General features: G+C 47.6%; 1 protein-coding gene across 2 annotated transcripts in view; it reads right to left on the reverse strand.

Moving 5' to 3' along the window:
* Positions 1 to 753: 753 nt before the first annotated feature.
* The window catches only part of LOC110511661 (E3 ubiquitin-protein ligase ZNF598), a 54,627-nt gene continuing 41,088 nt past the window's right edge, over positions 754 to 14,292 (reverse strand). For both annotated transcript variants that reach the window (XM_036972953.1, XM_036972952.1), the window contains exon 11: positions 754 to 1,462. In XM_036972953.1, the coding sequence (XP_036828848.1) occupies positions 1,097 to 1,462 (366 nt within the window). In that variant the 3' untranslated portion in view covers positions 754 to 1,096. The remainder of the gene's footprint in view (positions 1,463 to 14,292) is intronic.

Here is a 14,292-nt window from a genome sequence, read left to right on the forward strand (position 1 = left end):
ACTGTCTCCGAGGGAGTAGTAGAGGGTCTGACTGTCTCCGAGGGAGTAGTAGAGGGTCTGACTGTTTCCGAGGGAGTAGTAGAGGGTCTGACTGTTTCCTCTCTGAGGGAGTAGTAGAGGGTCTGACTGTTTCCTCTCTGAGGGAGTAGTAGAGGGTCTGACTGTCTCCGAGGGAGTAGTAGAGGGTCTGACTGTCTCCTCTCTGAGGGAGTAGTAGAGGGTCTGACTGTCTCCTCTCCGAGGGAGTAGTAGAGGGTCTGACTGTCTCCTCTCTGAGGGAGTAGTAGAGGGTCTGACTGTCTCCTCTCTGAGGGAGTAGTAGATGGTCTGACTGTTTCCTCTCTGAGGGAGTAGTAGAGGGTCTGACTGTCTCCTCTCTGAGGGAGTAGTAGAGGGTCTGACTGTCTCCGAGGGAGTAGTAGAGGGTCTGACTGTTTCCTCTCTGAGGGAGTAGTAGAGGGTCTGACTGTCTCCGAGGGAGTAGTAGAGGGTCTGACTGTCTCCTCTCTGAGGGAGTAGTAGAGGGTCTGACTGTCTCCTCTCTGAGGGAGTAGTAGAGGGTCTGACTGTCTCCTCTCTGAGGGAGTAGTAGAGGGTCTGACTGTCTCCTCTCCGAGGGAGTAGTAGATGGTCTGACTGTCTCCTCTCTGAGGGAGTAGTAGAGGGTCTGACTGTCTCCGAGGGAGTAGTAGAAGGTTTGACTTAATAAACTCTCCTCAGTCATCAAACCTGATAAAACAACCAACGCGTCACTCCTTCAACACTTTATCAACAACATGGAAATGATCAGAAGAGAGGGGGAGAAAAATCAAATATATAGAACCATTCTTCTCATTAATACACAACATGTGGTACTTGTAGGGCCCTCCAGGTTCGGGTCGCCAGGCTGGGTCCAGGTCCAGCCGGAATCACACCGGGAATCAGGTCAACATCAGGCAACCAGAATTCAGTTCAACCTCCTGCTGGCCCCAGCCTCGCCATCAAATACACTACCCAACGTCCTCTCTGGCCATGGTCACCATGGAAACAGGCTCCCCCTGAATGGCAACAGGCTGGGCTGTGATTGGGCAGTGCGCATGTCTGTCCCAGGCCAGGGCTAGCTGATGATGCGGCTGATGTCCTGCAGGGAGGGGAAGTCCTCGTTGTCCCCCAGGTGCAAGGTCTTATGGGAGTTGAAGTCTTTAGGGTCCAGCACCTGGCAGCAGGTGGGGCATACCTGGCAGTCCAGCGCGGCTGCATTAGAGATGGCGCTGGAGGGGGTCTGCCAGGCACTCTTCCTGTTCTTCCTGGTCCCGCCCCCTCCCTGTCTTTCCATGGCCCGGTCGTCTGCGTGGGCCGTCAGCAGCTCCTGCTGTTTCCTCGTGTCAGGTAGTAGCACCAGCAGCTCATTGAAGACGCCGCCAAAGTTGTCCCCTAACAGAGTCCTACAGCTCTGGTGGTACAGCACGGCTGTCATCAGACCCTGTTAGAGAGAGAGAGATGTTAGGGTTAGGGTCTACATCAGACCCTGTTAGAGAGAGAGAGATGTTAGGGTCTACATCAGACCCTGTTAGAGAGAGAGAGATGTTAGGGTCTACATCAGACCCTGTTAGAGAGAGAGAGATGTTAGGGTCTACATCAGACCCTGTTAGAGAGAGAGAGATGTTACCGACTTCACTGTCCCCATGGCAACATGCTGCGTCACGTACACGTTTAAATACAACTTTTATAAACAGTTTCATATCAATAAAAATAGACTAGCCTGCTGGTCTTACTGAGTCTTTAGGAACATTAGCCTGCTGGTCTTACTGGGTCTATAGGAACATTAGCCTGCTGGTCTTACTGGGTCTATAGGAACATTAGCCTGCTGGTCTTACTGGGTCTATAGGAACATTAGCCTGATGGTCTTACTGGGTCTATAGGAACATTAGCCTGCTGGTCTATAGGAACATTAGCCTGCTGGTCTTACTGGGTCTATAGGAACATTAGCCTGATGGTCTTACTGGGTCTATAGGAACATTAGCCTGCTGGTCTATAGGAACATTAGCCTGCTGGTCTTACTGGGTCTATAGGAACATTAGCCTGCTGGTCTTACTGGGTCTATAGGAACATTAGCCTGCTGGTCTTACTGGGTCTATAGGAACATTAGCCTGCTGGTCTTACTGGGTCTATAGGAACACTAGCCTGCTGGTCTTACTGGGTCTATAGGAACACTAGCCTGCTGGTCTTACTGGGTCTATAGGAACATTAGCCTGCTGGTCTTACTGGGTCTATAGGAACATTAGCCTGCTGGTCTTACTGGGTCTATAGGAACATTAGCCTGCTGGTCTTACTGGGTCTATAGGAACATTAGCCTGCTGGTCTTACTGGGTCTATAGGAACATTAGCCTGCTGGTCTTACTGGGTCTATAGGAACATTAGCCTGCTGGTCTTACTGGGTCTATAGGAACATTAGCCTGCTGGTCTTACTGGGTCTATAGGAACATTAGCCTGCTGGTCTTACTGGGTCTATAGGAACATTAGCCTGCTGGTCTTACTGGGTCTATAGGAACATTAGCCTGCTGGTCTTACTGGGTCTATAGGAACATTAGCCTGCTGGTCTTACTGGGTCTATAGGAACATTAGCCTGCTGGTCTTACTGGGTCTATAGGAACATTAGCCTGCTGGTCTTACTGGGTCTATAGGAACATTAGCCTGCTGGTCTTACTGGGTCTATAGGAACATTAGCCTGCTGGTCTTACTGGGTCTATAGGAACATTAGCCTGCTGGTCTTACTGGGTCTATAGGAACATTAGCCTGCTGGTCTTACTGGGTCTATAGGAACATTAGCCTGCTGGTCTTACTGGGTCTATAGGAACATTAGCCTGCTGGTCTTACTGGGTCTATAGGAACATTAGCCTGCTGGTCTATAGGAACATTAGCCTGCTGGTCTATAGGAACATTAGCCTGCTGGTCTATAGGAACATTAGCCTGCTGGTCTATAGGAACATTAGCCTGCTGGTCTTACTGGGTCTATAGGAACATTAGCCTGCTGGTCTATAGGAACATTAGCCTGCTGGTCTTACTGGGTCTATAGGAACATTAGCCTGCTGGTCTTACTGGGTCTATAGGAACATTAGCCTGCTGGTCTTACTGGGTCTATAGGAACATTAGCCTGCTGGTCTTACTGGGTCTATAGGAACATTAGCCTGCTGGTCTATAGGAACATTAGCCTGCTGGTCTTACTGGGTCTATAGGAACATTAGTCTGCTGGTCTTACTGGGTCTATAGGAACATTAGCCTGCTGGTCTTACTGGGTCTATAGGAACATTAGCCTGCTGGTCTTACTGGGTCTATAGGAACATTAGCCTGCTGGTCTTACTGAGTCTATAGGAACATTAGCCTGCTGGTCTTACTGGGTCTATAGGAACATCAGCCTGCTGGTCTATAGGAACATTAGCCTGCTGGTCTTACTGGGTCTATAGGAACATTAGCCTGCTGGTCTTACTGGGTCTATAGGAACATTAGCCTGCTGGTCTTACTGGGTCTATAGGAACATTAGCCTGCCGGTCTTACTGGGTCTATAGGAACATTAGCCTGCTGGTCTTACTGGGTCTATAGGAACATTAGCCTGCTGGTCTTACTGGGTCTATAGGAACATTAGCCTGCTGGTCTTACTGGGTCTATAGGAACATTAGCCTGCTGGTCTTACTGGGTCTATAGGAACATTAGCCTGCTGGTCTTACTGGGTCTATAGGAACATTAGCCTGCTGGTCTTACTGGGTCTATAGGAACATTAGCCTGCTGGTCTTACTGGGTCTATAGGAACATTAGCCTGCTGGTCTTACTGGGTCTATAGGAACATTAGCCTGCTGGTCTTACTGGGTCTATAGGAACATTAGCCTGCTGGTCTTACTGGGTCTATAGGAACATTAGCCTGCTGGTCTATAGGAACATTAGCCTGCTGGTCTTACTGGGTCTATAGGAACATCAGCCTGCTGGTCTATAGGAACATTAGCCTGCTGGTCTTACTGGGTCTATAGGAACATTAGCCTGCTGGTCTTACTGGGTCTATAGGAACATTAGCCTGCTGGTCTTACTGGGTCTATAGGAACATTAGCCTGCTGGTCTTACTGGGTCTATAGGAACACTAGCCTGCTGGTCTTACTGGGTCTATAGGAACACTAGCCTGCTGGTCTTACTGGGTCTATAGGAACATTAGCCTGCTGGTCTTACTGGGTCTATAGGAACATTAGCCTGCTGGTCTTACTGGGTCTATAGGAACATTAGCCTGCTGGTCTTACTGGGTCTATAGGAACATTAGCCTGCTGGTCTTACTGGGTCTATAGGAACATTAGCCTGCTGGTCTTACTGGGTCTATAGGAACATTAGCCTGCTGGTCTTACTGGGTCTATAGGAACATTAGCCTGCTGGTCTTACTGGGTCTATAGGAACATTAGCCTGCTGGTCTTACTGGGTCTATAGGAACATTAGCCTGCTGGTCTTACTGGGTCTATAGGAACATTAGCCTGCTGGTCTTACTGGGTCTATAGGAACATTAGCCTGCTGGTCTTACTGGGTCTATAGGAACATTAGCCTGCTGGTCTTACTGGGTCTATAGGAACATTAGCCTGCTGGTCTTACTGGGTCTATAGGAACATTAGCCTGCTGGTCTTACTGGGTCTATAGGAACATTAGCCTGCTGGTCTTACTGGGTCTATAGGAACATTAGCCTGCTGGTCTTACTGGGTCTATAGGAACATTAGCCTGCTGGTCTTACTGGGTCTATAGGAACATTAGCCTGCTGGTCTTACTGGGTCTATAGGAACATTAGCCTGCTGGTCTTACTGGGTCTATAGGAACATTAGCCTGCTGGTCTTACTGGGTCTATAGGAACATTAGCCTGCTGGTCTATAGGAACATTAGCCTGCTGGTCTATAGGAACATTAGCCTGCTGGTCTATAGGAACATTAGCCTGCTGGTCTATAGGAACATTAGCCTGCTGGTCTTACTGGGTCTATAGGAACATTAGCCTGCTGGTCTATAGGAACATTAGCCTGCTGGTCTTACTGGGTCTATAGGAACATTAGCCTGCTGGTCTTACTGGGTCTATAGGAACATTAGCCTGCTGGTCTTACTGGGTCTATAGGAACATTAGCCTGCTGGTCTTACTGGGTCTATAGGAACATTAGCCTGCTGGTCTATAGGAACATTAGCCTGCTGGTCTTACTGGGTCTATAGGAACATTAGTCTGCTGGTCTTACTGGGTCTATAGGAACATTAGCCTGCTGGTCTTACTGGGTCTATAGGAACATTAGCCTGCTGGTCTTACTGGGTCTATAGGAACATTAGCCTGCTGGTCTTACTGAGTCTATAGGAACATTAGCCTGCTGGTCTTACTGGGTCTATAGGAACATCAGCCTGCTGGTCTATAGGAACATTAGCCTGCTGGTCTTACTGGGTCTATAGGAACATTAGCCTGCTGGTCTTACTGGGTCTATAGGAACATTAGCCTGCTGGTCTTACTGGGTCTATAGGAACATTAGCCTGCCGGTCTTACTGGGTCTATAGGAACATTAGCCTGCTGGTCTTACTGGGTCTATAGGAACATTAGCCTGCTGGTCTTACTGGGTCTATAGGAACATTAGCCTGCTGGTCTTACTGGGTCTATAGGAACATTAGCCTGCTGGTCTTACTGGGTCTATAGGAACATTAGCCTGCTGGTCTTACTGGGTCTATAGGAACATTAGCCTGCTGGTCTTACTGGGTCTATAGGAACATTAGCCTGCTGGTCTTACTGGGTCTATAGGAACATTAGCCTGCTGGTCTTACTGGGTCTATAGGAACATTAGCCTGCTGGTCTTACTGGGTCTATAGGAACATTAGCCTGCTGGTCTTACTGGGTCTATAGGAACATTAGCCTGCTGGTCTTACTGGGTCTATAGGAACATTAGCCTGCTGGTCTTACTGGGTCTATAGGAACATTAGCCTGCTGGTCTATAGGAACATTAGCCTGCTGGTCTTACTGGGTCTATAGGAACATTAGCCTGCTGGTCTTACTGGGTCTATAGGAACATTAGCCTGCTGGTCTTACTGGGTCTATAGGAACATTAGCCTGCTGGTCTTACTGGGTCTATAGGAACATTAGCCTGCTGGTCTATAGGAACATTAGCCTGCTGGTCTTACTGGGTCTATAGGAACATTAGTCTGCTGGTCTTACTGGGTCTATAGGAACATTAGCCTGCTGGTCTTACTGGGTCTATAGGAACATTAGCCTGCTGGTCTTACTGAGTCTATAGGAACATTAGCCTGCTGGTCTTACTGGGTCTATAGGAACATTAGCCTGCTGGTCTTACTGGGTCTATAGGAACATTAGCCTGCTGGTCTTACTGGGTCTATAGGAACATTAGCCTGCTGGTCTTACTGGGTCTATAGGAACATTAGCCTGCTGGTCTTACTGGGTCTATAGGAACATTAGCCTGCTGGTCTATAGGAACATTAGCCTGCTGGTCTATAGGAACATTAGCCTGCTGGTCTTACTGGGTCTATAGGAACATTAGCCTGCTGGTCTATAGGAACATTAGCCTGCTGGTCTTACTGGGTCTATAGGAACATTAGCCTGCTGGTCTTACTGGGTCTATAGGAACATTAGCCTGCTGGTCTTACTGGGTCTATAGGAACATTAGCCTGCTGGTCTTACTGGGTCTATAGGAACATTAGCCTGCTGGTCTATAGGAACATTAGCCTGCTGGTCTTACTGGGTCTATAGGAACATTAGTCTGCTGGTCTTACTGGGTCTATAGGAACATTAGCCTGCTGGTCTTACTGGGTCTATAGGAACATTAGCCTGCTGGTCTTACTGGGTCTATAGGAACATTAGCCTGCTGGTCTTACTGAGTCTATAGGAACATTAGCCTGCTGGTCTTACTGGGTCTATAGGAACATCAGCCTGCTGGTCTATAGGAACATTAGCCTGCTGGTCTTACTGGGTCTATAGGAACATTAGCCTGCTGGTCTTACTGGGTCTATAGGAACATTAGCCTGCTGGTCTTACTGGGTCTATAGGAACATTAGCCTGCCGGTCTTACTGGGTCTATAGGAACATTAGCCTGCTGGTCTTACTGGGTCTATAGGAACATTAGCCTGCTGGTCTTACTGGGTCTATAGGAACATTAGCCTGCTGGTCTTACTGGGTCTATAGGAACATTAGCCTGCTGGTCTTACTGGGTCTATAGGAACATTAGCCTGCTGGTCTTACTGGGTCTATAGGAACATTAGCCTGCTGGTCTTACTGGGTCTATAGGAACATTAGCCTGCTGGTCTTACTGGGTCTATAGGAACATTAGCCTGCTGGTCTTACTGGGTCTATAGGAACATTAGCCTGCTGGTCTTACTGGGTCTATAGGAACACTAGCCTGCTGGTCTTACTGGGTCTATAGGAACACTAGCCTGCTGGTCTTACTGGGTCTATAGGAACATTAGCCTGCTGGTCTTACTGGGTCTATAGGAACATTAGCCTGCTGGTCTTACTGGGTCTATAGGAACATTAGCCTGCTGGTCTTACTGGGTCTATAGGAACATTAGCCTGCTGGTCTTACTGGGTCTATAGGAACATTAGCCTGCTGGTCTATAGGAACATTAGCCTGCTGGTCTTACTGGGTCTATAGGAACATTAGCCTGCTGGTCTTACTGGGTCTATAGGAACATTAGCCTGCTGGTCTTACTGGGTCTATAGGAACATTAGCCTGCTGGTCTTACTGGGTCTATAGGAACATTAGCCTGCTGGTCTATAGGAACATTAGCCTGCTGGTCTTACTGGGTCTATAGGAACATTAGTCTGCTGGTCTTACTGGGTCTATAGGAACATTAGCCTGCTGGTCTTACTGGGTCTATAGGAACATTAGCCTGCTGGTCTTACTGGGTCTATAGGAACATTAGCCTGCTGGTCTTACTGGGTCTATAGGAACATTAGCCTGCTGGTCTTACTGAGTCTATAGGAACATTAGCCTGCTGGTCTTACTGGGTCTATAGGAACATTAGCCTGCTGGTCTATAGGAACATTAGCCTGCTGGTCTTACTGGGTCTATAGGAACATCAGCCTGCTGGTCTATAGGAACATTAGCCTGCTGGTCTTACTGGGTCTATAGGAACATTAGCCTGCCGGTCTTACTGGGTCTATAGGAACATTAGCCTGCCGGTCTTACTGGGTCTATAGGAACATTAGCCTGCCGGTCTTACTGGGTCTATAGGAACATTAGCCTGCTGGTCTTACTGGGTCTATAGGAACATTAGCCTGCTGGTCTTACTGGGTCTATAGGAACATTAGCCTGCTGGTCTTACTGGGTCTATAGGAACATTAGCCTGCTGGTCTTACTGGGTCTATAGGAACATTAGCCTGCTGGTCTTACTGGGTCTATAGGAACATTAGCCTGCTGGTCTTACTGGGTCTATAGGAACATTAGCCTGCTGGTCTTACTGGGTCTATAGGAACATTAGCCTGCTGGTCTTACTGGGTCTATAGGAACATTAGCCTGCTGGTCTTACTGGGACTATAGGAACATTAGCCTGCTGGTCTTACTGGGTCTATAGGAACATTAGCCTGCTGGTCTTACTGGGTCTATAGGAACATTAGCCTGCTGGTCTTACTGGGTCTATAGGAACATTAGCCTGCTGGTTTTACTGGGTCTATAGGAACATTAGCCTGCTGGTCTTACTGGGTCTATAGGAACATTAGCCTGCTGGTCTATAGGAACATTAGCCTGCTGGTCTTACTGGGTCTATAGGAACATTAGCCTGTTGGTCTATAGGAACATTAGCCTGCTGGTCTTACTGGGTCTATAGGAACATTAGCCTGCTGGTCTTACTGGGTCTATAGGAACATTAGCCTGCTGGTCTTACTGGGTCTATAGGAACATTAGCCTGCTGGTCTATAGGAATATTAGCCTGCTGGTCTTACTGGGTCTATAGGAACATTAGCCTGCTGGTCTATAGGAATATTAGCCTGCTGGTCTTACTGGGTCTATAGGAACATTAGCCTGCTGGTCTTACTGGGTCTATAGGAACATTAGCCTGCTGGTCTTACTGGGTCTATAGGAACATTAGCCTGCTGGTCTTACTGGGTCTATAGGAACATTAGCCTGCTGGTCTTACTGGGTCTATAGGAACATTAGCCTGCTGGTCTTACTGGGTCTATAGGAACATTAGCCTGCTGGTCTTACTGGGTCTATAGGAACATTAGCCTGCTGGTCTTACTGGGTCTATAGGAACATTAGCCTGCTGGTCTTACTGGGTCTATAGGAACATTAGCCTGCTGGTCTTACTGGGACTATAGGAACATTAGCCTGCTGGTCTTACTGGGTCTATAGGAACATTAGCCTGCTGGTCTTACTGGGTCTATAGGAACATTAGCCTGCTGGTCTTACTGGGTCTATAGGAACATTAGCCTGCTGGTTTTACTGGGTCTATAGGAACATTAGCCTGCTGGTCTTACTGGGTCTATAGGAACATTAGCCTGCTGGTCTATAGGAACATTAGCCTGCTGGTCTTACTGGGTCTATAGGAACATTAGCCTGCTGGTCTATAGGAACATTAGCCTGCTGGTCTATAGGAACATTAGCCTGCTGGTCTTACTGGGTCTATAGGAACATTAGCCTGCTGGTCTTACTGGGTCTATAGGAACATTAGCCTGCTGGTCTTACTGGGTCTATAGGAACATTAGCCTGCTGGTCTATAGGAATATTAGCCTGCTGGTCTTACTGGGTCTATAGGAACATTAGCCTGCTGGTCTATAGGAATATTAGCCTGCTGGTCTTACTGGGTCTATAGGAACATTAGCCTGCTGGTCTTACTGGGTCTATAGGAACATTAGCCTGCTGGTCTTACTGGGTCTATAGGAACATTAGCCTGCTGGTCTTACTGGGTCTATAGGAACATTAGCCTGCTGGTCTTACTGGGTCTATAGGAACATTAGCCTGCTGGTCTTACTGGGTCTATAGGAACATTAGCCTGCTGGTCTTACTGAGTCTTTAGGAACATTAGCCTGCTGGTCTTACTGGGTCTATAGGAACATTAGCCTGCTGGTCTTACTGGGTCTATAGGAACATTAGCCTGCTGGTCTTACTGGGTCTATAGGAACATTAGCCTGCTGGTCTTACTGGGTCTATAGGAACATTAGCCTGCTGGTCTTACTGAGTCTATAGGAACATTAGCCTGCTGGTCTTACTGGGTCTATAGGAACATCAGCCTGCTGGTCTATAGGAACATTAGCCTGCTGGTCTTACTGGGTCTATAGGAACATTAGCCTGCTGGTCTTACTGGGTCTATAGGAACATTAGCCTGCTGGTCTTACTGGGTCTATAGGAACATTAGCCTGCTGGTCTTACTGGGTCTATAGGAACATTAGCCTGCTGGTCTTACTGGGTCTATAGGAACATTAGCCTGCTGGTCTTACTGGGTCTATAGGAACATTAGCCTGCTGGTCTTACTGAGTCTATAGGAACATTAGCCTGCTGGTCTTACTGGGTCTATAGGAACATTAGCCTGCTGGTCTATAGGAACATTAGCCTGCTGGTCTATAGGAACATTAGCCTGCTGGTCTTACTGGGTCTATAGGAACATTAGCCTGCTGGTCTTACTGGGTCTATAGGAACATTAGCCTGCTGGTCTTACTGGGTCCATAGGAACATTAGCCTGCTGGTCTATAGGAACATTAGCCTGCTGGTCTATAGGAACATTAGCCTGCTGGTCTTACTGGGTCTATAGGAACATTAGTCTGCTGGTCTTACTGGGTCTATAGGAACATTAGCCTGCTGGTCTTACTGGGTCTATAGGAACATTAGCCTGCTGGTCTTACTGGGTCTATAGGAACATTAGCCTGCTGGTCTTACTGAGTCTATAGGAACATTAGCCTGCTGGTCTTACTGGGTCTATAGGAACATCAGCCTGCTGGTCTATAGGAACATTAGCCTGCTGGTCTTACTGGGTCTATAGGAACATTAGCCTGCTGGTCTTACTGGGTCTATAGGAACATTAGCCTGCTGGTCTTACTGGGTCTATAGGAACATTAGCCTGCCGGTCTTACTGGGTCTATAGGAACATTAGCCTGCTGGTCTTACTGGGTCTATAGGAACATTAGCCTGCTGGTCTTACTGGGTCTATAGGAACATTAGCCTGCTGGTCTTACTGGGTCTATAGGAACATTAGCCTGCTGGTCTTACTGGGTCTATAGGAACATTAGCCTGCTGGTCTTACTGGGTCTATAGGAACATTAGCCTGCTGGTCTTACTGGGTCTATAGGAACATTAGCCTGCTGGTCTTACTGGGTCTATAGGAACATTAGCCTGCTGGTCTTACTGGGTCTATAGGAACATTAGCCTGCTGGTCTTACTGGGTCTATAGGAACATTAGCCTGCTGGTCTTACTGGGTCTATAGGAACATTAGCCTGCTGGTCTTACTGGGTCTATAGGAACATTAGCCTGCTGGTCTTACTGGGTCTATAGGAACATTAGCCTGCTGGTCTATAGGAACATTAGCCTGCTGGTCTATAGGAACATTAGCCTGCTGGTCTTACTGGGTCTATAGGAACATTAGCCTGCTGGTCTATAGGAACATTAGCCTGCTGGTCTTACTGGGTCTATAGGAACATTAGCCTGCTGGTCTTACTGGGTCTATAGGAACATTAGCCTGCTGGTCTTACTGGGTCTATAGCAACATTAGCCTGCTGGTCTTACTGGGTCTATAGGAACATTAGCCTGCTGGTCTATAGGAACATTAGCCTGCTGGTCTTACTGGGTCTATAGGAACATTAGTCTGCTGGTCTTACTGGGTCTATAGGAACATTAGCCTGCTGGTCTTACTGGGTCTATAGGAACATTAGCCTGCTGGTCTTACTGGGTCTATAGGAACATTAGCCTGCTGGTCTTACTGAGTCTATAGGAACATTAGCCTGCTGGTCTTACTGGGTCTATAGGAACATCAGCCTGCTGGTCTATAGGAACATTAGCCTGCTGGTCTTACTGGGTCTATAGGAACATTAGCCTGCTGGTCTTACTGGGTCTATAGGAACATTAGCCTGCTGGTCTTACTGGGTCTATAGGAACATTAGCCTGCCGGTCTTACTGGGTCTATAGGAACATTAGCCTGCTGGTCTTACTGGGTCTATAGGAACATTAGCCTGCTGGTCTTACTGGGTCTATAGGAACATTAGCCTGCTGGTCTTACTGGGTCTATAGGAACATTAGCCTGCTGGTCTTACTGGGTCTATAGGAACATTAGCCTGCTGGTCTTACTGGGTCTATAGGAACATTAGCCTGCTGGTCTATAGGAACATTAGCCTGCTGGTCTTACTGGGTCTATAGGAACATTAGCCTGCTGGTCTTACTGGGTCTATAGGAACATTAGCCTGCTGGTCTTACTGGGTCTATAGGAACATTAGCCTGCTGGTCTATAGGAATATTAGCCTGCTGGTCTTACTGGGTCTATAGGAACATTAGCCTGCTGGTCTATAGGAATATTAGCCTGCTGGTCTTACTGGGTCTATAGGAACATTAGCCTGCTGGTCTTACTGGGTCTATAGGAACATTAGCCTGCTGGTCTTACTGGGTCTATAGGAACATTAGCCTGCTGGTCTTACTGGGTCTATAGGAACATTAGCCTGCTGGTCTTACTGGGTCTATAGGAACATTAGCCTGCTGGTCTTACTGGGTCTATAGGAACATTAGCCTGCTGGTCTTACTGGGTCTATAGGAACATTAGCCTGCTGGTCTTACTGGGTCTATAGGAACATTAGCCTGCTGGTCTTACTGGGTCTATAGGAACATTAGCCTGCTGGTCTTACTGGGTCTATAGGAACATTAGCCTGCTGGTCTTACTGGGACTATAGGAACATTAGCCTGCTGGTCTTACTGGGTCTATAGGAACATTAGCCTGCTGGTCTTACTGGGTCTATAGGAACATTAGCCTGCTGGTCTTACTGGGTCTATAGGAACATTAGCCTGCTGGTTTTACTGGGTCTATAGGAACATTAGCCTGCTGGTCTTACTGGGTCTATAGGAACATTAGCCTGCTGGTCTATAGGAACATTAGCCTGCTGGTCTTACTGGGTCTATAGGAACATTAGCCTGCTGGTCTATAGGAACATTAGCCTGCTGGTCTATAGGAACATTAGCCTGCTGGTCTTACTGGGTCTATAGGAACATTAGCCTGCTGGTCTTACTGGGTCTATAGGAACATTAGCCTGCTGGTCTTACTGGGTCTATAGGAACATTAGCCTGCTGGTCTATAGGAATATTAGCCTGCTGGTCTTACTGGGTCTATAGGAACATTAGCCTGCTGGTCTTACTGGGTCTATAGGAACATTAGCCTGCTGGTCTTACTGGGTCTATAGGAACATTAGCCTGCTGGTCTTACTGGGTCTATAGGAACATTAGCCTGCTGGTCTTACTGGGTCTATAGGAACATTAGCCTGCTGGTCTTACTGGGTCTATAGGAACATTAGCCTGCTGGTCTTACTGAGTCTTTAGGAACATTAGCCTGCTGGTCTTACTGGGTCTATAGGAACATTAGCCTGCTGGTCTTACTGGGTCTATAGGAACATTAGCCTGCTGGTCTTACTGGGTCCATAGGAACATTAGCCTGCTGGTCTATAGGAACATTAGCCTGCTGGTCTATAGGAACATTAGCCTGCTGGTCTTACTGGTTCTATAGGAACATTAGTCTGCTGGTCTTACTGGGTCTATAGGAACATTAGCCTGCTGGTCTTACTGGGTCTATAGGAACATTAGCCTGCTGGTCTTACTGAGTCTTTAGGAACATTAGCCTGCTGGTCTTACTGGGTCTATAGGAACATTAGCCTGCTGGTCTTACTGGGTCTATAGGAACATTAGCCTGCTGGTCTTACTGGGTCCATAGGAACATTAGCCTGCTGGTCTATAGGAACATTAGCCTGCTGGTCTATAGGAACATTAGCCTGCTGGTCTTACTGGGTCTATAGGAACATTAGTCTGCTGGTCTTACTGGGTCTATAGGAACATTAGCCTGCTGGTCTTACTGGGTCTATAGGAACATTAGCCTGCTGGTCTTACTGGGTCTATAGGAACATTAGCCTGCTGGTCTTACTGAGTCTATAGGAACATTAGCCTGCTGGTCTTACTGGGTCTATAGGAACATCAGCCTGCTGGTCTATAGGAACATTAGCCTGCTGGTCTTACTGGGTCTATAGGAACATTAGCCTGCTGGTCTTACTGGGTCTATAGGAACATTAGCCTGCCGGTCTTACTGGGTCTATAGGAACATTAGCCTGCTGGTCTTACTGGGTCTATAGGAACATTAGCCTG

Source organism: Oncorhynchus mykiss, unplaced genomic scaffold, assembly GCF_013265735.2.
Source record: "Oncorhynchus mykiss isolate Arlee unplaced genomic scaffold, USDA_OmykA_1.1 un_scaffold_213, whole genome shotgun sequence".
Classification (NCBI taxonomy): domain Eukaryota; kingdom Metazoa; phylum Chordata; class Actinopteri; order Salmoniformes; family Salmonidae; genus Oncorhynchus; species Oncorhynchus mykiss.